We start from the raw sequence: 25360 nt of genomic DNA on the forward strand, positions 1-25360 counted from the left end.
TTTTTCTTTTAATGTAGCACCGCATTTCCAGGTCAAAGGAACTTGAAGACCCTGTTGCAGTTGAGCTTCACCTGCTGCTTCGTCTTGTTCAGCTTGAAGCAAACAAGCAGGAGGGGCGAAAAACAAACAAACAAGCGTTCAGATGATCTTTTAAGTCCCTGTTGGATGAAGCATCTCTGTCTGGTGGACTTTGTCCCCGTTGAATGCCCTCAGAAGCTTCACGTTTCCCTTCGCTCCTTTTCATCCTGTTGTTCGTAGTGTGCTTGTTGTGAGGTTGTGCATTTGCTTTTTTCCACATCCAGTACCCTGTCTCCAAAGCATGCACAGTGAGCGTGTTTTACATGTTTGTTTACAGTCGTCTTCAGGCAGTGTGTCTATACCCCCCAACCCCTATTTTCAAATCACAAAAGTGATTAATAGCAAATATACAATTTTTTTCTTCTCCTGCTTCAAGTAAACCCTTTATAGTCAATTCTCCTTTAAGGTTTTCAGGATGAGGGGGTCACACGAAGACACGGCTGTGTCTGTTGAGTTTTAGGATCTTGCCCAGTCTCTGCTTAGCGGTGGCCATTCCTTTTTTAGGCCTTTTACCTGAAAAAAAAAAGTGACTAAATTAGTAACGTAACTATGGACAAAGTAAATAATCCAGATGCGCCTCCAATACAACTATCTCACCATTTGTTTATAATTGGCTACAATAACACAACTGCGACATATTTAAGTTTATTATTTTAAAGTAGGAGGAAATAAGGTTATTTTTCTTGCTGATAAATGAGTTTACTGTAAAATTACACACAAACGAGAATCGGTTCACTGCTCGCTCCGTGAAAAGATGTCAAATCTGTCTTTAGTCCTGTATTTCTCGGCCTAGAAGTCACTTTTTTATTTTTGCATAATTTGCATGCCCTGCGACTTCAACACAGAAGCAACTTATTTATGGATTTTTTTTCCCCATATTTATAAACCAGTTTTTGGATGAGACATGACCGTTTTCAGACTGAAAATATTGAACACTATCATTTTCAGCCGCTAGATGGCACTCGAGTTGTATGGCATGCCATTGTGTCATGTAATAGGTAAAAAGTGGCTATTAATCAGACACTTGGCTTGCCACTGAGGCCAAATTCGTCCAGCTCACCTGGAGCAACCGTCAAATCAGCTTCATTTTGCTGCGCAGCCCCGGTGAAATGCAGCTAATCTGATCAATGAAGTGCATTTATTAAGTAAAAGTTCAACTGACTCACCTTTACTATTATTTCAAGCAAACTTGTAATTGTTTTAAGTGTTAATCTTATTAAATTCTTGTTAAAATCCTCACATGCACACTCCCGCAGCCGGCATTTGGCAGCCAATCGATTTTTGGCACAACACCGGCCCACATTTCCAGGTTGTCAGCGGTGACGCGTAACAAACGCGACACGTCAGCGGTGACGCATAATAGATGCGACGTATACGGTGAAGCAACATATTTGTTTTTTCCACTTTATTAGACATATTTGGACGGATGCGACTTATAGGGCGGTGCGACGTGTACGGCAGGAAATATGGTAATCTGATTATTCCAACCTTTTGTGGCCTGGTTGCTGACAGGTGGAGGGTTGGGGGCATGCCTCTTTGAAGGGTGCAGTGGTGGGGACATTGAGGGGTCACAGTACTGGTAGTCCGTCTCTGGGCTGGGGAGCCCTTGATTGTCCCAGGTCTCACTGCTGCTGTTGCCCTGGCTGTCCATGGGGCTGTTGCCCCCCTGCAGTCTGTGCTGGTGCTGCGCCGACTCCTGCAGCGAGTGTTGGCTCGGACTGGACCACCAGGGCTCTCGGGGCGAGCGTCCCTCACCTGGCTTGGAGGAGCACAGCAGACCGGCCATAGACAGCATCCCCTGAATGGCCTCTTCTGTGCTGGGTGAGGTAGGACGTTCTCTGCAGGAGGCATTAACCCATCATCACCGACATCGCTTTAAAAACGTGCGCTGATTTGAACGTTTAGAGTGAGTTTTCCTCACCGTTTGAGTGGTTCGTGTTTGTGCCTGAGTTTCTGACCAGACTGGTCCAGCTCAATGATATGCCCTGAGCTTGTCTGCTGAGATGAGCCCCTCTCCTCCTCTTCCTCCTGGGAACTCTCGGAATCATCGTCCGACGACGAGGAGGAGGAGGACGACGACGACGATGATGCTTTTCGCTACATCAATAAAACAGTTAAAGGAGTTCCTTTAGTAATCACAGCAATCATCCTAGACATTATAAAAAATAATGATATGACCCAAAGACTGACTTTCATTCTAAGTTTGAATAGGGATCATACCGACAGCATTGGAATAATTTTTTTTTTTTTACTATTAAATACAACCACAATTCTGAAAAAAGTTGGGATATTGTGTAAAATGTTAATAAAAACAGAATACTATGATTGTGAATCTGATAAACCTGATATGAATTGTAGATGATGGGAAATTTAAAGTCTCCAAAATATTCTGTTCAGGAACATAAACTGCTCCTGAAATCGAAGATTTTGGGAAAAAAATGAAATTGAAGGCTGAAATTGTTCCAGTATAAAAATACTGGCGGGTATTTTATTTATTTATTAGCAAATTAGTCAAAATTAATTATTCAGCCTCTTTAAAATGCCATCAGTTCATGTTTACCATGTCCAATTGTGGATAAAATATGAGGTTATTTGTAATTTATGGGATTTTACATTGCATTCTGCTTATTTTTACATTTTTCACAATGCTTCAACTTTTTTCAGAACTGGGGTTGTAGTGGAACTAGAAAGTTCCTGGAGATACTTTGACGGGGACTGCCAGGCTGCTGCCAATTAAAATGGTTGATTTTACAGTACTGTGTGTTTGGGTTTGCCCTCAGCTACCAGTAAATTTGAGCTGAATGGCTCAAAAAATGGCTGAGTTATCTTTTTCGCTGAGGTGACCATCTTGGATTTTTAATTTTTAGTCGGTGTCTATTAGGGATCGTTCTCAGCTACCAATACGCCAAATTTCATCTGAATAGCTCTAAAAATGGCTGAGTTATGGTATTTTTTCTTTTTTTTAAATAAGGTGGCCATCTTGGGTTTTTGATTTGGATTCAGTATGTGATGGAGAACATTTGCAGCTGTAACCTCATCCAATTTCAGCTTTATATGTGTAAAAATGGCTGAGTTAAAGCCATTTAAAAGTAGCGTTGGTGACCATCTTGGATTTTTAATTTTCACAGGAAACATTGTCAGCAGTGCATAACTTCACAAGGCAAAGCTCTCCAATGCATTGCAATGGCAGTCCCCAATAACTTGATTTTACTTTATGCGTTTGTATGTATCAGATATGAAAAAAGTGTGATATAAATGCTGTAAATCATTTACGTCTGTGGGAGAATCGCTGTCTGACTCCACATCAGACACACTGGACTGTCCTGAGACGTCCTCCCTGAGTTCATTCTTCACCGACTCCAGGCCCCCTGGGACACAGAGGAGCAGACCATCAATTGAACATCTTTATAATTAACACTGATTATCGAGCTCAGACACCGACTTACTGAGGAGCGTGGGTTTCTCAGCTGCGCTGTGCTGCTCTCGACTGCCCTCCGTCTTCTCCAACTTCACAACCACACAACTTTTTAGAGGGCTGTGGCAACCAGACTGCTCGTCCTCCGTCTTTTCAGGACTGCTTCCTGGCTGCCTCAAATCTCTGCACATAACGGTAGATAATACATGTCAAAATTTAAACAAAAATGTCATTTCTTCTTTAATTTGTTGACAACTAGAATAAAAAAAGTTCTGTTGAAAAAAAAAACCATTCAACTGCAGTTCTTCAAGTTGTGTAAAGTCAAACATTTTCAGTTTGACTGTTATATTCTGCTTTAATTAGAAAAACACCAACGCGCTAACTAAAGAGAGTTTCACCTGATGATTCTTCCGTTGACCATCATGAGCCGAAGATGGTTGTCCTCCAGTGACTCGGCAACAGCTGCTGCCGATGCAGTTGACACTTTGTTAAACTTCCCATAAACCTTGGCACAGAAATCTGGATCCTAGAGGTTCAGAGTGGTAGTGAATCACCATGTTGCAGCTCACTTCCAAATCGTTATTATTCAACAGTTAATTCCGTAATAGAAAGTCTACAAAGCGTCACCTTATAGACAAAAGTATGTTGAAGCTCACCTCCCCCCGAGGGCCCACCTCCAGCCTCTTTAGCACGTCCCTGGTGTGCTGCTCCAAGATGTCCAGGTTGGACGGCACCTTGGGGGCCTGCCGCTCCTGCTCCCTCAGCCGCCTGGCGGCTCGTCTCGCTCGTCGCGCCTGGCACAGCCTCTCCAAGGAGCGAGTGGTGAGGCAGCCGTTCATTCCAGACGATATTCCACATCCCTGAGATTTCACTGGTTTACCACAGCTTAAAGGTTCCTCCTGGGATTGGGGGAGTCACAAACGTAAGGATCATCAAATAGTTATTGATTGAGGGCAAAGGATACTTTAACAATGTTTCTGTGGATTTACATTTACCTGGAAATATACATTAAAAATAAGTTTGTGCACAGGTAACACCAACAACTAAGTAGAAGAACTGGTACCACTTTGCAATAAGACTCCCCTTATAGATGGCTAATAGTTTATAGATACGTTATTAATTCCTCTATGAACACTTTATAAATCATTAATAACTGCTTATGCATTAATTAAGGGTGACAGAGCGACACAACTGACCAGTTTGTTGCCAAATCTGTTCACTTATATATTTCAGAGTTATTATATCAAACATCTCAGACTAAGTTACTACCTTGTGAGCACAATAAGCATTTGTAAACCTATTTCTTTAGCATATAATATTGTACTTTATCACTGCATTATAAGTATCTAAACTAATATTATATCTTAAATAGATTTACACATGCTTATTGTGCTTACAAGGTAGTCTGAAATGTTAAATATAACAACTCTAGATGAAATATAAAGGTGAACTGATTTGAATCACTATTTGGCAACAAACTGGTCACTTTTGTCTGTCACCCTTAATTAATGCATAATAAACAATTATTAATGATATATAAAGTGTTTATAGAGGAATTAATAACATATCTATAAACTATTTATTAGCCATCAATAAGGGCAGCCTTATTGTAAAGTGGTACTTAAGAACTAACTGAAAACCTACATGTTAGTAGTATTTTTTATAGGTCAAGTGTTTTTCTTGACCTCGCTCAGATGAACACCTAGTTTTAATGTGGTAAATTACTTGTAAAACACATTATGTAGTTACAACAAAAAAGGTTGAATCATGTCATCTGGACTTCGTTTTTTTGTTAAAAAGAAACGTTTCGCCCCTCATCCAAGAGGCTTCGTCAGTCTGAGGCCTAGCCGTCTGGTATTACCCAGAAGCCACCCTGACTCTTGTGTTTCAAGCCTGCCTCAGATACCCCTGAAGTCTGGCCTTTTCACTAATGGTTTCAAAAACATTATGTAGTTGTTTATTTAAATAAGAGGTAGGAGTTTCTGGAAACACAAAATATACACTTCGCAGCGTCTCTACTTACCTCAAGGTAGCGGATTTCCTTGGTCAGCTCTTTAATCAGGTGGTTCGGCCTGATGTGATCTGGTACCTCACTTGAGGGCTCTGTCACCTGCAGAAAGAAGAACAGAATAATTGAGCAGGAGTTTTGTTGTTTATATGCTAATAATCATTTCCCAACAAGGAACCTCCAGAGCCGGTGTGGGAACATTGCTACCAAGTCTTACCTCTCTTTTCAACCAAGTCCTCAGAGCAACAATTAAAGCCTTAACTCCATCTACAAGGTAGGTAGGTGGTGGACAGCTGTCCTCACGTAGCTCTGAAAGGGTCAGAAAAATGGATTAACGTGGATTCATTAGTCTGGTACTGCTACATATTCAGTGTTGTGATATTACCCACTCACCTTTTAGCATTTCAAGGAGGTTTTTACCCACATACCAGCAGATGGCCTCAAAGTACGGAAACTTAAAGAGGTCTGGAGTTTTAAGACGACGCTCCATTTCATAACACCTGCAGGATAAAGTATCAAGCAGTTCAGTGATGAAGGAATTAATAGTTTCTAGCACGTACAAAAAAGAAAAGCAAGAGAGGTGTTCACCTGAGCTGCATGCCAATATTAAGGTTGTGAAGGAAGTTCCCTCCAAATGCCATGCAATCCTGAGAGGTGAGGACACCATGGATCCAGCCTGCAGACGGCAGCAGAGGTTCCCAGATAATTCAATGACTTAACTTAAAGCAGCTCAACAAATCACAGCAAAGTATTAAAAACTGCCTGATGTGAATAGATATTTAGATTTAGCCATTTACAAGAAAAAATATGGTACAAAAATGAACGTTTTATCTTATGGTCAGACATAGAAGATGAGACTGTCTGCTGAAATGATTGATCCCACCACAGAAAACTCGCTGATACAAGACAAAGTGAGAGAAAGCAGAGTCTAGGGGGGGTTGTCGTAAGACTGATAGACAGGCCTGATAATGCAGCGGTTGACTGACCTACTGTGCTCCCTAACCCCCTCTTAATTCCCACCTCTTTACACCCTTTCTGCCAAAAAGAATCCCCTTCACAATACTGCTCAAGCCTGCTGAGAAACCACGACTGAAGACGGATTGAAGACGTCCAGGAGCTGACAGGCTGAACTGAACCTTGTCTGTCTGGGTGCAGTGGGGGGGATGAATGGGATTTCTATCAGTTTAAAAGTCCATTGAGAGGCTGATGGAAGAGTAATCATATAACAGAACACATCAGCTTCACTTGAGTGATTAGGAAGGACGTCATATTTAGTTAGTGACACGAGAGCTCCTTTCAGCTTTAATGCATCTTAAAACAACCACATCTTTAGAGTCATTCTACGGCAGGAAAAACTAACAACAGTACTTTTACTATTTTACATAATAGCTGTGTTTTTTTCCAAGTTTTCCATTTAATTTTTAAATCATTAAGACCTGTTTGAATTGTTCATAAGGAAGAAATTGTCTTTTTGTTTTACTTTGGTTAAATGTTCTCCATTATTGTAAAACATCTGCTTGTTCCCGACACTGGAACAATTTTGTTTTAAATAAACGTGGTTAAGAGATTCATGAGTCCAACAGCCTCAGGGTAAAAGCTGTTCCTCAGTCTAGTGGTTCTACACTTAATGCTCCTTAACCTCCTGCCTGAGGGGAGTGGGGTAAAAATGTGTGCTGTGTGAGTGGGGTCCTTCATGATGCAGGTGGCTCTCTTCCTGCATCTAGAGGTATATGTCTGTGAAGGTGGGGAGACTGACTCTGACAGACTTCTGTGCAGCCTTCACCACTCTCTGCAAAGCTTTTCTTTCTGCAGCTGTGCAGCCCCACAGATCCTCTTATGTTCAGGGGGGTGTAGATGTGTTTGTTACTTCTGAAGTCCACAATCATCTCCTTTGTCTTCTTCACATTGATGTGAAAGTTATTCTCTTTGCACCAGCTCTCCAGGTGTTCCAGCTCCTGCCTGTAGCTGGACTCATCGTTGTTTGTGATGCATCCCACCACCGCTGTATCATCTGCAAACTTTACAATGTGACAGCCTGGAAGGGTAGCTGCACAATCATATGTGAGCAGAGTAAACAGGAGGGGGCTCAATACACATCCCTGAAGAGAGTCAGTGCTGAGGGTTATGGTGGAGGAGAAGTTGTGGATCCTCACTGACTGTGGTCTGTTTGTTCAGAAGTCTTAGTACCCAGTTGCAAATGGAGGGGCTTAGTCCTAATGTGAATAGTTTGTCCATCAGGGTTTGGGGGATCATGTTGTTGAAGGCGGATGTGAAGTCCACAAAGAGCATACGGACGTAAGAGTTTTTCTGATCCAGGTGGTTGAGCGCAGTGTGGACCACAGAGATGGCATCCTCTGTTGATCGGTTCTCGCAATATGCATACTGATGAGGGTCCTCGTTGATGTTGATGGTTGTTTTGATGTGAGTCATGACCAGTTTTTCGAAGCATTTAGCGACTATCGGGGTGAAGGCCACTGGCCGATAGTCATTCAGACCAGTCACTGTAGAGCTTTTTGGGACTGGGATGATGGTGGCAGTCTTCAGGCAGGTGGGAACTGTCTCCAGGGTAAGTGAGGTGTTAAAGATGTCTGCCAGCACCTCGCAGAGCTGATCGGCACATTCTTTAAACACTTTTCCAGGAATGTTGTCTGGCCCGGTTGCCTTGTGCGGATTAATCCTCCTGAAGTACTCCATACTTCTGCTGAGGTCACGCTGAGATGCTCTTCATCCGGTGGTGAGGTGAGTCTTGTGCTGGGTGGTCTGTTCGGGTCTTCAAAGCATGCATAGAACTTGTTGAGGGCATCAGGCAGAGATTGGTCTTTGGGGCATTGTTCGCTCCTTCCTTTATAAACTGTTATGTACTTAATGCACCTCCACATGCTCCGAGGGTCTTGCGAGGTGAATTGACCCTCGATCCTCTGTGCATATGTGGCATTGGCCCTCTTAATACCAGCAACCAGCTTTTTCCTTGTCCTACTTGGCTCCTCTGAGCTTACAGACCTGAAGGCAGTGTTCCGGGCTTCCAGCAGGGTGCGCACCTCTGCATTCTGCCAAGGTTTTCTGTTTGGGTGGCTTTTAACATATCTGATGGTGGAGACAGTGTCAGTACATGTACTAATGTAACCCAGAACTTAGGATGCGTATTGGTCCAGATCAAGCGATTCTCCATTTTCAGCAGCTTCTCAGAAAACCTGCCAGTCTGTTCGATCAAATGCACGGAAAAGTGCAGAATTAATCAATTCGAGCGAACACAAACATTGCAGATTTAAAGTCGGCACCTCATTTGTTGTTTGTAATTATTCTAGTTATCAGATGTAAAATATATACAGTCCATTGAATGAGTGGTGAAAACACCATGGATCCAATACTTTTCAAATAATTAGCATTAGCCACTAAAAGTTCATGCCACTCAATCACTGCTCCAAATGCTTTTTATTCTCTGCCGGCTGCCCATCTTCAGGCCTGTATTTTACATGCACTTGTTAATGTACAGTATAGCACAAACTTCCTTTCTTTTTATAATTTTCTTCTGCTATTTTTGTATATTTAATCCAATAAAAAAACAGCACACTGAGCCAAGATTTATAGCATGTTAAATTAGGTCTTATGAGACTACAGTCCTATCCTGATGGGGTGAATTTAACACAAAGATTCATGTTTTGTTCAGAACTTATTCAGCTTTAAAGCTTAAAGCCCAGAAAATATAACGGCAACACCATAAAGGTCACAGTGAGGAGGTCTGAATGTTGATAAAAAGTGCTGCTCAGATTTCTTTGTCCTGTTTGGTGCTTTCAACTCCTACCAATACAACAAATACATAGTTTTGATATTAATGCAAAAACAATCATTTTGGATGTGCTTTATCGGGATGTAAAAAAAAAAATAAAAATCCCATAATTTCATCATCTTGCATCATGTCCTCCTGTTGGTCACGGGTGAAAAAGACGACTGCAGAGCTCGTGTGAAAACCGCTTCTGTAAAAGGGACACGCAACGTCTTTTTCTTTTTTCCTCCAACTCTTTCTTCATGACACTATTATTGTGCAACAGAAACAAACTAGAGCTTAAACAGTAGAAGCAAATGTATTTATTTTTTATTAAAAATTGCTCTATTTACTAGTTAGAACCAGCTGTTGTCACTTGTGTGCGTTGACCAATCTGTCACATAGAATGATTTTTAACTACTGTATTTTTTAGACGATAAGGCGCATTTAGCGAAACAAGTTCATTTTGAAGATTTTTGAGCGCCGTGTACCACATAAAATCTGTTCCGAGGTCAGTAAGCACAACCAGAATTAATACATAAGGTGCACTGAATTATAAGGCTCACTGTCGATTTTAGATAAAATTAAAACGATTTTAAGTGCACCTTATAGTCTGAAAGATACGGTATTTAATTTCTCAACAGCTTTTGCAGCTTTATTTACAAGCACTGTAAGCTATTTTAACATGACCAGCTGGAGTTTATAGTTCACGCTTGAGACGGCTTGCATGAATCCTCGCAAAAAGAATTCATAAACACGATTGCTTTTCGCAGCAATATTTATAAACACAAACTGACGTTATTAGGATTAGAGCAAAGTGAGATACATTCCAGTTCATTTTGTTCTGTCACCAACACAAATCCAAGAGTGTGAAGTCTTTATTCAAAAAGGAAAAATCTCAAATAAAACAAGCAGATAAAACCCACAAACCTGTAGGGATGAGCAGGGTGGTTCCTTGGGGAACAACACACTTGTAGCACTTATCCACTTTGTCCCCGAAAAACACTTCGCTCTGATTGGGTGAGGAGCTCCATGCCTCGTATAGTGCAAGGTTGGTGGGAGTGGGTTTGATCAAGTAGAAGATCTTCTCACCCTGTAAACCAGAGAATATGGTGTTGGAGAGTTGCTGCTGCTGCGCTCGATAGCTGTGATGAGGAAGCTTGCATCAACAGCCACCCACTGTACCTCCCACCACCACCTCATGTTAGCTAGTTTAGAGATGTGACATGAACAAATTATCACCACAGCGCTGTAGTGTGGCGCCCAGAGTTGTTAGATGATTAAACAAGTGAAAATTCATTGACCTTTTAAAAAGTGTTGGATAATAAATCTGAACACACAAAAATCATTTATTTTAATGCGTCAGATAAGCAATTCAATCAGTGTCCTCTCTAGTGGGACTCTTCCTAGCTCTTTTTATTGGACACTTACCCAAAGAACATGATACCACACTGAGGTTCCTCCAAAGTCTATGTGGAAGTCTGTGTAGCTGTCTTTAACCCCCATAAGGCAATACTTCTGGACAAAGGGTTTGGGGAAGAACGAGTCGTCCGGCCAGTAGTTTTCCACCCAGGACATCTTCATAGCCACGTCAGGAACCTCTACCAACTCTGACATTCTGCAGGTGGTTCAAGAGAAGCAGGAGGTTACTCCACACCAACACAAGTGGAACTGCAACCTGAATCTGTGTGTGATTAACCTGAAGTTTAAATTTATGATATAATCAAAGGTCTAGCATCCCTTGAAGGAATGCATATAACCCACCGCCTTTTTTATAAGACGTTCAAACTAAGACCATCTCATGATAAGAAGGGAGGGAGTAATAGTTGATTTGGTCAAATCATGTAAATTACATTGTCTAGCATGATCCAGCAATATTAAAAGTTTGTGTTGTGAATGACTCTCAGCTTCTACCACATCAAACCAGAGTTCAAAATCTGTAAAAGCAACCCAGTTATCTCCAGTTGTGTGATGGCTGATGTCAATTAGCTGTGGTGGCCATCTTGAAATTAAGGTGACTCCAAACATCAATGAGCTGCAGATGAACATCTTCTTGAGTTTCACTAAAGTTAGTTCAATGGTTCATTAAATATTTTGCTAACAATAAAAACACACACACAGGCAAAACATTATCACCTCTTGATTCTTGCAGCGGTTAATAACTGAATTATTTTTAACAACCTCTACTTAAAAAAAGAAAAAACATACTGAACCTTAAACACCAAAATAAAGAAACTTATTGTTCATTTGAAATTAATCAAGTTCTTGGCTTGAACCAACTTATAATGCCACACAATGACTGACCACTGTACTTGCTGCCGTACACGTCGCACCGCATATAAGTCGCATCAGTTCAAAAATGTCTAATACAGTGGAACAAAAACATAAATATGTTGCTTTGTCATATAAGTTGCATCTATTATGAGTCACCGCTGACAACCCGGAAACGTGGGCCGGTGTGCCAAAAATCGATTGGCTGTCAAAATGGCGGCCGCGGAAGCTTGCACGGGAGGACTTTAACAAGAATTTAACAAGATTAACACTTAAAAACAATTATTTGTTTGCTCGACATTATGGTAAAGGTGTGTCTCAGTTTAACGCTTCCTTAATAAATGCACTTTGACGATCAAATCAGCTGCATTTCATCTGGGCGGTGCGGCGAAATGCAGCTGATGTGACGTTTGCTCCAGGAGTTCCGGTGCGAGACGAAGGTGGCTTTGTATGGCAAGACAAGTGCCTCGTTAATAGCCACTTTTACCTATTAATGAGACACTTGGCTTGCCATATTAGTCGAGGGCCCTCTAGTGGCTGAAAATGTGTTTAATATTTTCCTTGTCAGAATGAATGAAAACGGTCAAATGTCAGTCAAAAATTGGATTATAAATGTGGGAAAAAAACAAATGAGTTGCTTCGGTGTAAAAGTCGGAGGGCATGCAAATTTATGCAAAAAGATGCGACTTATACGCCGGCAAATATGGTAACCTAACAGCTGAACATTAGGGTTGTTTTAGCAAAGCAGTGTAGATAAAATTGTGTCTTCATTTATGAAGCTTCTGTTTGGTGAATCTTACTTGGTGTCGGAGAACTCCAGGCTGATGAGATTGAGGACCTTGGGTCGATGGGGTTTGGTGAAATACTTGATAAACTCACTGAGCTTCATCTTGCTGTCTGCCTGCCGCGCCACATCTATCACGTCGATAACTTTGTCACCACCTAGATAGGAGTAAAGAGCTCTTTAGTTTGTGCAACATCAGGAGAGAAACTCTGCGCTCACTGGACTCTTGAATGAAAAACATGAAACTTTGTTTAATTGGCTGCCGAGTAGGCGAGAGGTTCAGAGGGGTCAGCAGCTTGCTGGTATCTCCTTGTGCTTTTCAAGATCGAGCCCTGAGGGAAGCTAGCATCAACAGGGCAATGTAGGGAGGGGATACAAGCGAGACAATCTGTCAATCTGTCCAGACCACCAGTCCCTGAGGAGGGGGAGTGGGTGTAGGTGAGAGGGCAGCTGTGTTTGCGGCCAGTGTGTGCGTGGGAGATCATAAGCATACAAGGAAATACTTGTACAGATGCAAGAGGAAGTGTGTGCAGAAGCTGCAGCAATATGAGGAGAAAAATACAAAACAGAAAAAAAAAAAGAAGCCAAAACAGTGACTCTGTTGAAGCAGTTGGGACGCTACAAATCACAATCGAGTGACACATGGAGCTGGAAGTTGGACGAGGGCGCAGTGTGTACGTGTGCAACAAGACAGCTGCTTGTTGTATTTTCTCCACGCCCCTCCCACACACCTTTTTATTACTCCTTAGCATGTTCCTTTACTCTCTTCCTGCCACGCACGCCCACACAAACACACGCACGCACACACACACACCTCTGACGCCCCAGCTGGCCAGCGTCTGATGACAGAGAACAGCTGGTGTAGAGGCGGCGTGTCACAAAGTGAGACACAAAGCTGCCAGGAAACCTCACGACGCAGAGCTCAGCTTTACAAACAGAGATGGCAAGAAAAAGATCTGCTATAAATGGTCACAATTTACAGCCCCACTGAGCCAGCATAAAAGGTAATCAAGCTGATGTCCCACCACAGCCACAACGATAGATTATGCTCCACATATTCCTAAAAATGCAGCTTATCATTGTTGCAAATGTCTTTGTCAACAAGCTTGCACCAGAAACGCATGTAGAATTGAAGTAAATGAAATACCCAGTCAATAATATTTACTTCAATGTAAATATCTAACAAAGTCAGGTCTTCAGGACAGATTAAAAAAATAATAATCTTGTTGGAAGTCTTTTGGATAAAAGACAAAACACTTCGTTTTTTTTTTTATCTGTCCAGAGGACCTGACTTAACTTTGTTATTTTCTTCCTGGATTATTGAGCATGCATCAGGATATTTACTGTAAATACTTCTCGACTTTCCTATAAAAATGTAACTAACCTGTTAAAATGGTCCTGTATGATTTAGGATTATAAGTGCTTCAACAGTTCAAGTGATTTTAACCAAGTTTCTTTGGGATACATGTTTGACCACACACAAAGTCTGTTGCACAGACGATTGGAAACCCTTGCAAGCTGCAGAAGATTTCTGTGTTTACCGTATTCCTATTGTCCAATTGTCTTGTAGCAATAAAAAAAACGCAACCCGACACTCCGACCCTGGTCAGAACACCTGTGCCTTGGCTTTAAGCTCAATAGGGCATAAATGTGTGGAAGTGATAAGTGAGAGACGGAGTCTGTAATTTGAACTTCATGATAAAAACACTGGTGAGCTTGGTAATGGGCTTGTAATACGAGCTGGGAAGTGGCAGGCTGTGTTCAGGAAGAAACCACAGTGGTCATGGAGAGGGCAGTGGAAGCTTAGCCGTCATTCATTTAGAGCTCATTCAGCCATCGCCTGATGCCTGATAAGTGGGTTAAAACCTCATGAACCTGCAAACCTGTTCATATTGGCACACAGATGGCGCCTGCTCAGCTATGGCCACTTTGCCGGCCGGTGTTGGGTCGTTTCAGTAGCTTTTAAGCAGTGTACTCGTATCACAGAGCCAGCGCAACTCCCAAAAGGAAAACACTAATGTGCTGCGGTACATTCGATACGTATGACGAGCCTTCTGATTATTACATGTTCTTACCAACATACTGCACCACATCTTTGACAGAGAACGTGGGTGGCGGTAGTTTCAGGCCCAGGCCCTCCATCTCAGTGATCACAATAGGGTAATTAAAGCCATGTCGCTCCAAGTATCTGGTGGTCACTTGTTCGCCCCTCATTCGTATCAGAATCTCTTCAGCACTGCAAACCACGTCATAGCAAGTTTAATAAACATGAAAACATATCGATTTATTTTTAATCCAGGAGCTACTTACTTGAACATTTTACTATTGTTCAGAAAAATTAAATTGATTTTTTAAATCTTTTTTCATCATTTTAATGGTGCAAAAAGTGAACCGAAAAGTTTTACGCGTAGTTTAAGATGATACACACCCAGGGAAGGTTCTGTTCTGGAGCTCCTTGATAAACACTGAAGTCCCCGCCTGCACCGGCTTCGATCCATCGTCTGGCTCTGTGTAGTCATGCCTGTGCCAGTTGTGGCGCTTTTTCACTGGATGGGGATGTTAAATCAGTTCATTTCTCTGTTCATATTTTCACATAATCACTGCACACTTGAAATGCGTTTTTAAAAAAGTGGTATTATTATGCAGATTACAACGACTTTTCATAAGGACATGAATTCACTACTTAACACGTGTTAAAATATGAAGGGGCCTTTCCATTCAAAGTGGAGGGTTTACAACACCATTCAATTAGCCGGCTAATGTCTAACCCCAGGGCTTGCAAAGGTTAACCCCCAACTTCTTGGGAAAAATTTAAAAAACAAGTAATTGACTAACACTGCAGAGAGCAGTCTTTTCCCTCAGGACAACACAGACAGAGGTGGTGGGCAGTTAATAGACAATACAAGGCTGTAAGTAGGAGTCAGACCCAACACAGCAAGGGGAGCCTGTGAATGATGAGAACATAACTCACTCAGGGAGGGTCCATGTTTGACATCACAGTTGGGACAGTGGTAAACATCGATATCCACAGCATGATGCTCTTCTACCTGAACACAGCTGGAGTAAAAACAGTTTCAGAGTTAGAATACACAAGTGAATCATTTGTCCAATAAATTCAAAAAAAGGGGAAAATGTCAAAATGCTATATACAACAACCAGGAAATAGACTACATTAAGAAAACTAAAAAAGGTAGAAAAGCAGCATTTTTCAAAGTATTCAACTTATTTCTGCTGTTTATTCAAAACTTTCTTCCCGTTTGATTTGAATACGCCAAAACAAACAAACAAACAAACAAAATGTTGCTGAACGCAGTGTTCGTGCAGAAGAGACATCAAGATTACAAATTAGAGATACTCAGCAAACCGTGGAGTTTGAACTTATCACCATTTAATTAAGTTCATGTTCACGAGTCAGAACCCCCCCCCACCACCACCACCACCACCAATTCAGACAACAAATGAACAGAATATGAGGAAAGATTCAACCATAATATAGAATATAAATATTAATACAACTGATTTAAGCGTAAACTGTGCCACCCACTCAGCTCCCACCGAGTGTTCTGCAGCAGCCAAACCACAAGCACATGCATTCCTCTGTTGCATACCAGAACGCCATTTCAGAGCAGCAGGAGCTGAACAGGAACCAAGTTTGAACTGACAAATACTTGTGCAACACATACAACACGAGGACTCCTCAAGTTCCACCACGACTGAGGCAAATCTGGCAAATCAGCATTTCAAATAAGAACCTGTAATTCTCATAACTTCAGCACGTACTAATCTCTTTTGTTGCATGTTCCAGTCAACATCTAGGCTGCAGGCTTTTCACATGGTAAGAACATCCTTAATGGATTGTTATGAATAATTTTTAAATTCATAAATAAGAAAAAACCGAGGAGAGTGGACAAGTAGATCAAAAGGTTTCAATACACCTGAAAAAGTCTGGAAAGTAAAGAACAGACAAGATATATTGTAGTGTAATCCTGTTGCATGTTAGACATCACACCTTTTTAAAAGTTGCTATCAACTTCAAGCTATAGTATTTAGGTTCAAGACAGCTGCCAGGAAAAAACAACAACAAGAAAATGAAGGATAGAACAGATTTTTGCTGATACAAGCTCTGTTCCTACAAAAGCTGCAGTAAATACACTGCCTGGACAAAAATAAAAGTTACCACCTGGATTTAACTAATCAAATAGGTTCGAGCCTGCTATTGGATAATTACTGCATGGGTGATCATCTTTCAACTGCAACAAGTTATTTAACATCAACTGGTGCAATGAGTTGCTTCTCATTTCTTAAATAACCATGTTGAAAGTCATGATGTCAAAGACGTCAGTCTGTTTGAGAAGGGTCAAATCATTGGCATCAAGCAGAGAAAACATCTAAGGAGTTTGCAGAAACTACTAAAACTGGGTTAAGAACTGTCCGATGCATTATTAAAAACTGGAAGGAGAGTGGGGACCCATCGTCTTCGAGGAAGAAATGTGGCCGGAAAAAGATCCTGAATGATCGTGATCGGCGATCACTTAAACGTTTGGTGAAATCAAATCAAAGAAAAACAACAGTAGCACTCGGGGCTATGTTTAATAGTGAAAGTAAGAGCATTTCCACATGTACAATGCAAAGGGAACTCAAGGAATTGGGACTGAACAGCTGTGTAATCTTAAGAAAACCACTAATCAGTGAGGCTAACTGGAAAAAAAGCTTCACTTTGCTAGGGAGCATAAAGATTGGACTCTGGAGCAATGGAAGAAGGTCCAGATTTACCCTGTTCCAGAGTGATGGGTGCATCAGGCTAAGAAGAGAGGCAGGTGAAGTGATGCACCCATCATATCTAGTGCCTCGTCATCAATGCAAGATCTTGGTGAAAAAATTATTCAACACTGGATGGAAATAGATCTTGTGACATTGCAGAAGCTTATAGAAACAAAGCCACAGCGACTGCATGACGTAAACAAAGCTAAAGGTGGTCCAACGAAATATTAGTGTGAACTTTTTTTTGGTGGCAACATTTTTTTGGGGCCAGGCAGTGTACAAGGCAGACCACAGCCCTTTATCAGATTTGATCAAAGCGGAATTGCAGGAAACTGTAAAATAAAATAAAACAAAATAAAAAAAAACAAACAAACCAAGAACCATTAATTTATCAGAAAGTAGAGAGCTCGAGTGCTGGACCAAATCACTCTGCTCTGACAGGATATCAAGGGTAGCTTCCTTTCACTTGTTTAGCACCTACAACGCGCTCTGCTGCTGCCTGCACCGGAAATATTCACTGTGAAGCAGAAACGTACAAACATGTCGGGCAAAGTTTTCTGCTCAAGCTAAGTGAAAGGGCAATAAAGTGCGTTTAGTTGCCACAACCATCCTGAGAGGTGTACAAAACAAATACATTAGAGGCTTTACAGATACTTACAATGTTTGTTTAACTGTAATAAAGTTTCTTTTAAATCACACTCATCTGTGTTACCAGATACATTTTTGACTAAAGCATTTTTTTGGGGAAAAATAAAAACCCTCAAAGCAACAACACTATAGTTTGGAGCTCATGTGTCAGGAATCTTTGTTCAAACATGTGTCTATTTGCTGAGGGAAAGTGTGAGCAACGGCTTTCTGCGTTTGGGTTTGCTAAGATCTGTGAGGTGAGCATGCACCCAGGCGAGGTCACCCTCCTGTACTCGACTCGTTTGGTACGTTCCTTTATGTAACACGAGAGTGGGAAATAAGGGCACTGTGCCACAAATGCCTGCCTTAATCAGCGCGTGCGTCACCACTTATGATTACTACTCCGCAAGACACCCAAACTTGACAAAATACGTCGAGTTGGGGAAAATAAAAATTTAAAGGTGTATCATTTATTGCAGGAATGCACATCTTTCATGCGAGAGTTTTAGAGTAAGTATTCTACGTCGAGACTTGAAATTTGTAATTAGCTTTGGTGTAACCTGAAAATGATACGTGCAAATATCACAGGAGTTGTCACGCTCAGCGTATGTGCTTTGAATGACTCTCAGCTACAACCACATCAACCTTTAGCTCAAATTCTGTAAAACCGATTGAACCTTACTTGTGTTGCATACAGTTGATTAGCTGTTGCTATAATAATAATAATGTAGATGAACATCCTATGATTACCTTCTGTGAGTTTCATTAAACTCCATCCAGTGGTTCATTTGATAGCACAGCAATCTCTCCCAACACACACACATTGTCACTCCACCTTTGATGGGCAATAAAACAATATTTGGCTGAAAGAGAAAGTGGATCAAGTATTTCCTGTCCTGCTTGGGTTTGCATCACTGCAAAGCTGGGAGAGTGTGCAAACAGTTCTTGAAGCGATGCGAACCTTAATAACTTGGAAAACAATCAGTGCAAAGATTAGATATGAGGAAACAGTATAAATCACTGTTACACTACAAAACTTTATCACTTGTAAAAATAAAAAAAACAGAAGCTCACACAGTGTACAACAAAGCTGATAAGTTGTTCTGAATGCATCTCGGCAGGTTACAAAGCCAAACATCCCTTCCTGTAGAAGACGAGATGTGTGCACTTGGCTAAACTTCTTGCCGTCAACAGCCCCTGTCCCTCTGCTTCCTCTCATCAAGGGCCTCCTTCCTGTGTGACTGAGAGGGCTTTTTCATTACTCCGTGCACTGTGAGGGGTTCATTGTCCTCAGTGATCAGTGCAGAAACACAAAAGCTGGAGGCGGGCGTCACCATTATTTTAAGCTCTAAATAACCATTCTGCATGGGGTGCTGACACACCTACATTAGGGAACTGGCAAGACACTAATGGATGGGTGCTCGAGATAGAGACAGAAAAGCAGTTGAGGGCAGTTAAACACACCTGGATATCTTTATCTACACAGTTCCTCCATAGACAGTGCAATAAAAGCCACCGAGGCCTGACAGAGGAATAGGGATCTGTCACTTTTGGCCTTACTGGTAAAATCATTTTAGCTAGCCAGCTAGCTATAAAACGAAAAGAACATCCCTGGGGTGTTTGCAACTTAACAAGAGACAGCGGGCCTTTCTGTAGGCAGCTGGTGAACAACAAGAGAATCTCTTTGTTGTTTATAGAGTTTAATGGAACCTAAAGATGTTTTAACAACTTACCGGTAATCGTTTTTGGCGTTGCCTTGAGGCTCCCAGCACTGCAACTCTGTTTGCACACATGCCTTTAACATGGCTGTGCCCTGTCAAAGTCATCAGACTTGTGTTTCGGCTGCAGGCAGCAGCTCGCAAGCATCAACTGAACTCAAGTGAAGGCTGAGCAGTTTGTGCAAGATGATTTGTTTCACGTTAGAATAACTAAAGTGTAAATCTCAGTCACGCCTGACTGGTATCAAACCACTTAGTTGAACAGTTCAGTCAGCTTTCTTTTAATTTGTCAATTTTGGTTTGACTCAAAAAGCTATTAATAGAATTACATGTTCAAACTTTAAACTTATACTGCACAACATCATTATAATAGAAGCCAACTATTAATCAATACAAGGGCTCTTGACTTCCAGTACACAACAAATAAGCTAAAGGTGCTTTCCTGCCCTCCAGACATAGACTTGCTAATGAAGGTAAACAGTTTTTAGGATGTGGCTGCTTCTTTCTTTGGTTAATTAACATCTTATATCTAAAACCTCTCCATCAGACAAATAAACAAGTCATTCTACTCGTATATATCCTCTTAGAATTAGACAATACAAGCACTTTGTAGACGCGTTCAATCTCTTTTTAGTGTGCTCACTTTGTACGACAGTGACAGATCGTGCACTGAACTTGGTTCACTGAAGCTTCATCAATCACTCCCTCTGTCCCATCGAGCACCAGTGCTCTATCATCACCCCCACTGTCCGTACCTACATCAGACAATGGGTCAGACTGGGGCGCCTTACATCAACACTGATGGGATTTGACCTACTGAGGATTTGAAGTACTCAAAAACGCTCGCTGTATGGCTGTAACTCGGCATCCAAGAAACACTGCGTGGATTGATAAAACAATTAAAATGTCTTGTGTGGCCCAGAAGGGAAAAAGTTCAAACTAACGTTCGCAGTCCGAAACGTGGGGACTATTAGTGGGTTTTACAGCTTTGTGGATTTCTTCAGGGCAATGTTACCAAACTCGACAGTCGAGACACCCCCATGGGGGCAGCAGAATAAACAAACAGGGTCAAAAGGTGAAAAACTGGGTAGCAGAAACTGAAAAACCATTTCCTCTAGAAATAAGCGTTTCCATTTCTTGTGAGGCTTTGCTCATGCAGCACTATAAAAAGGGACGAATAGGCTTGTTTGAAAAACAACTATTGTGACTTATTTAAGTCAATTTGAATTCAAAAGTCAGTGAAGTATAAAAGTGTAGCATTTCATGAATGTGTTGACACCTGCCACGTTTCATGTGAGAATTTTAGATCACCTTACGCTGTGAAATTATGGAGGTATAGTCGTAACCGTTGGTTAAACATGAAAATAACATCACGCTCAAAGGATGCCATGTGAAAGACTCCCACCTACTCTCAAAACAAATTTTAGCGCAAAATCTGAAAAACGGACTACGTTCGAGCCATTTGTGTGTTGGCTAATGTCGATTAGCTGCAATGTTTAGAATTAGACCGACTCTAAAAAGTTAATCGGTTGTGGATGTACATAATTATTTCTGAAGAGGTTCAGTAAAATCTGTCCAGTGGTTCACAAGATATTTTACTAACAGACAAATTGGGATAATCAAACTAATTTTAGCCCTTTTTGTACTTTATTGTTGTATTGAGATAATATAGAAGTTGGGGGTGGGTTACCAGTCTAGTCAAATACACACTTTTGTGCTTCTTGGTGACCCCACTGTCTACTCGTCTGACACTGATAAACCACAGAGTTCAGATCGTCAGAGCGCTTCCCCCAGTCAGAGTCTTGAATTGTCCTGGGTACCGAGATAGTGAAAGATACAGGTGATGGAAAACAGGGCACTCTCCAGAAACTAAGGCAGTGAGACAAAAGTCCTCCACACAAACAAAACAAACTCGGTAAGCACTCTGAGTAACAGGCATTGGGAGACAGAGTTCCTGTCATTTCCACTCAATCCATATGCCACCATCCACAGCCAGAGATTATCCCTTTCCTTCTGGCCAGCCTCGTGGGAAAGAGTCTGGAAATGTGGCTGTATTTGGAGGTCTGCCTTGTACGTTCGTGCCTATTAGTCATCAATCGGGAGGGAATGCTCGAACGTTTGTTCCTGTTCTTGCTTGCGCATGACACACTAGCTAGTCTTTTCTGGCTTGGATGTGCAACAAATCCTGCGTGCCAAGTTTTTTGGCAGCAATCTTAATGTGGTTACGCAACAGCTTCCGTCATTTCGACATGAGCGAAAACAGACTGTTGTATTCATAAACAGTTGCTGTGGAGATTCACCCACACAGCCTGAGTCAATGAATCGTCTAGGTCAGCCTCAGGGCCACAGAGATAAAAAGCAATAGTCGCAAAAAAGATCTGAGGTAAAAAAGAAAAGACAGCCAGAGTATAAAACGCATACAAAAGAGACTACTTTGCCAGAAATAAACAGCTCCCTGCTCCACTAAGAGCCACTTGAGCAGCACTGAGGATCAACCAAAACGTCTAATTCACAGTTCAACCTATACAGTACAACTAAGTGGGCCACTTGGTCAGGTTCAAGCCATACAGACTCATCTTAACCTCAAAGTGTCCACTGTTAAGTCATAATATTGTGCATGAACTTGAGCACATATGGTGTTTTTTATTTATTAACTTGTGGGAAAGGAGGAATGGGAGTGCAGTCAAGCCACAGGGTTTCATTACACAACAAATTCCTGTTATGATCATGACAGCCAACACCCAGACACTCCTTAAATTATAAAGTCCTGAATAATAACTTTTTAAAAAAGGACGAAATACAGTATTATAAAATTGTGGGGGTTAATATGCCTGCCTGGTACCTTTAAACAATACCTATGTCTGCCACTAGGGGTCCCCTGCCATGCGGCTCCACTGCCTGAAAGAGGGATTTAAATTTCTCGAGCTGTCAATCAAAAGCCGAACCATAACAAGCTCCTTGTTCTCTGCATGCCATAATCCACTGTAAAAATGATTTAAAACAAAAAACATCACAAACAAAATCCATACTCAACTGAACTTACATCAACCACGGAATGATTTGGCAACAAAATGGAAAAACAGCTCGTGTATCCAAGCGCATAAAAAGTGGGAACAAGTCAAATGCTGGCCCTGGCTGCTTTCAGCTTGAATGTGTTAGAAGTTGGACTCAAATCGACAATGTGCGACTAATTCATCTGGGTCCTAACCTTTAAAAAAAAAACGGCGAAACTTTAATCTAACTTACCTCTTTAATGATTTTATAGAGGGAATACGAGATAGCTGTTTATGTCACGTTGAGCTTTTGATCTTTCGTGGTGACTGACACAGCTCTTCACAAAAAAAAAAACTAATTTCTAAAATGTATACTATAGAAGTAATTCAGGATGTGAGATATAGGTTGTGTGTTTAATTCGTTTTTTAGGGCAAACTATCAATTTAGAGACGAGTTATAGGAAAACAAAACCCCACTTTCGCTCGTAAAGTCGTGTCAATAGACGGTTTAAAACCCCCGTCGCCCACCGTTAGCGTTAGCGAGCTAAGTTAGCCACCATTCAGCTCCGCTCCGAGAACCGTCGCCTTACATTCGTAAACATCCGTGTTTCTCGCCCGCACATAGCTACACCTGCTAAAGACACCCCAGTCTACGTACCTTCCGTGAAACCAGTCCTTACAGATGTCGCACTCGATCATAAACCGGCTCACATCGTAGGACTGCCGGCAGACACAGTACAGCGGGGCCGCCGCCATCTTCCTACTGTCCCCAAACAAGGCAGGAACGAGGCGGGAGGGGATTTAACCCACCGTCCGGAAACACCCGAGAGCGAGCCGAACGCTGACGAAGTGCGCCACTTCTGACGTCACTTTGCAAATCAATCATTTCCATCTGGCTGTCTGTGTATGAGTGCAGGCGCACGAAAAGACTTAAAACTTTTTCAAGAAAGGAATGACATAATGGTATTGTTGGTTATCCTTTTTTTTTTATTATTGACAATTTATTTTTGTTATAGGACTCTGAGATATATACAATATAGTTTGTCACATTAATAAGAGGATTAAAATCCAAGAAGCCCATAGGCACAGATGTGTAAAAAGGCCTCACTAGTCTTTACTTTAGTCTTGTTAAAGCAAAGACGCACAGATTAAATAATTTTTAAAAAGTAGTTTTGCCTTTAGTTGTGTATATTACCAGATATTGACTCAATTTCCTCATCTTAATTAAATTGTTTATGATCTAATTGGATTTTTGTGTACGTTTTTCATTGTTCTCTGTAGTGATCTGAATATTTTTTCTACAATGTTGACATTTACTTTATTTCTGGCATGGTTTGAATTGACTGTGCAATGTTTTGTTTGACGATTTAGCAATTTCTTTTTTACTTTGACAGTTGCATTTAATCATTTGTCAGTGTGGTCATTTAGGATTTTTATGGTTTATTCATTAATTTGCCTAATTTTACTTGTTTTGCTAATTTCATTTGTCTAATTTTTTAATTTTCAGGCAACTATTCTTTGTTTTTGCCATGTGATACTTCTGAACTTAAACATTTTGCATAATTTTTTTCTCTCATTACACAATTTTAAATCCAGCATTAGCTGATTTAAGGTATTTATTCTTAGTGCCAAATTTTGTAATGTTATTACCCATTCAAAGTTATAAATTTCAACAAAATCATGCACATACTTCAATAAAAATTGTTAAATTTTAGTTTTGATCCACTATTCTTTACAAAATGCCTTAATGTAACAAACATGCATGCATCAATACAAATCTATGCACAAAGAAAATGTGCAGAATTAAAATATTCTCTAAAAAATTATATGTTGTTGCAAAAAAATTGTAAAATTATTTTAAATTAACACAAATCTGTCACATTACTGTAAACATCTTTTAATGCTGCAAAGAAAACCAAAAAAAGAATCCACCACTGAATATTTACACACTTTTCCAGCATGGGAACAGTTCAGAGATGCATAAAAATCAAAACACAAGATGCTCAGTACGTCTCCATGGAGGATGTCTGACATACCCTACATGCCTGTGTGTTGAATAGCAATGGGACCACCGACCCACAGCTTGATCTGTGTGCTGACAGCACCCATCCCCCAACACGCCCATCTGTGCAGCTCTGCATAGACAAGCAGCTCCGGTGCATGCAGGAGCTCCTCAGCGCTCGCTGCACACGAGACATGTGATTTACAGGGTTAATCTGCAGAAATAAGCCTCAGAGTTGTGCCTTTTTTCTTCTTTAGATTCACTTTCAGTGCAGATAGATGCAAACAGCTCCTTTGTCCTCAGGACTGACAAACAGCCCAGTTGAAGTGGATCAGTTTCAAGTTTTCACATCATGTTTTGTCTCTTGTCTCGCCTCAGAGTGACTTTTTGAGTGGGTGCTGCAAAAATCTATATCAAATTAATTATCACTTGTGGAAACCCCTCTTGAGATGAAGTAAGATGCTTGACTAAATAAGTCGTTCATCTATCAGCAGAGGAATAAGGTGCGACAGAAACACACTGTAAATGACTTAAAGATGAAGGCAATCTATGTTGGGTTTTTATGATTATAGGTACAGTATCATCTTATTTTGAAATGACATGTTTGACTGTAAGATATGGGTTAGCACTCAGAGTTTGTGTTGGAAATCACTCTCAGCTACTACCAAACCAAATTTATCTCAACACTTGTAAAACTGGCTGAGTTGTAGTCATGTTTGTATTTGCTAATGTTGCTTAGATGTGATTGTCATCTTAAACTGGGTTGACTCCAAGTATTAAGTTTTAGATGTGAATTTCTGTCAAAGCTGTGGTTCATGATATTTTGCTAACAGACCATCACCCTCTCACCTTTGATCGGTGCTTATAATGTTTAAACGAAGCTTCATAACCCTGATTTCAGATTTAAAAAAAATTGTGGAAAAGTTGACGAATTAAATAT

At 41.0% G+C, this 25360-nt stretch overlaps 2 protein-coding genes across 2 annotated transcripts in view; one reads left to right on the forward strand and one right to left on the reverse strand.

The window, feature by feature from the left end:
- Nucleotides 1-23187, reverse strand: kdm7aa (lysine (K)-specific demethylase 7Aa). The gene is made up of 18 exons (XM_037695987.1): nt 23077-23187; nt 15291-15376; nt 14748-14865; nt 14395-14555; nt 12336-12477; nt 10696-10882; nt 10195-10357; nt 6090-6177; nt 5895-6001; nt 5719-5810; nt 5517-5603; nt 4150-4392; nt 3892-4019; nt 3525-3676; nt 3352-3446; nt 2000-2175; nt 1567-1916; nt 1-591 (listed from the first exon to the last, which is right to left on the reverse strand). Exons 1-18 carry the CDS (start codon nt 23172-23174, stop codon nt 503-505), a joined length of 2562 nt encoding a protein of 853 aa, XP_037551915.1. The 5' UTR covers nt 23175-23187; the 3' UTR covers nt 1-502.
- The window catches only part of LOC119428318 (endoplasmic reticulum-Golgi intermediate compartment protein 2), an 18212-nt gene continuing 6127 nt past the window's right edge, over nt 13276-25360 (forward strand). The window contains exon 1 of the mRNA XM_037695986.1: nt 13276-13323. The gene's annotated coding sequence lies outside the window, so the exon portion shown is untranslated. The remainder of the gene's footprint in view (nt 13324-25360) is intronic.

Source organism: Nematolebias whitei, chromosome 22, assembly GCF_014905685.2.
Source record: "Nematolebias whitei isolate Nwh7 chromosome 22, NemWhi1, whole genome shotgun sequence".
Classification (NCBI taxonomy): domain Eukaryota; kingdom Metazoa; phylum Chordata; class Actinopteri; order Cyprinodontiformes; family Rivulidae; genus Nematolebias; species Nematolebias whitei.

What these genes read in the sequence shown, in the direction of transcription:
- kdm7aa (XM_037695987.1), bottom strand. Translation starts at nt 23,174, where the DNA reads ATGGCGGCGGCCCCGCTGTACTGTGTCTGCCGGCAGTCCTACGATGTG. An exon ending in AATATTGGCATGCAGCTCAG is followed by an intron (nt 6,002 to 6,089) that starts GTGAACACCTCT and finishes TTTATCCTGCAG; the next exon opens with GTGTTATGAAATGGAGCGTC. An exon ending in CAGCAACCAGGCCACAAAAG is followed by an intron (nt 592 to 1,566) that starts GTTGGAATAATC and finishes TTTTTTTTTCAG; the next exon opens with GTAAAAGGCCTAAAAAAGGA.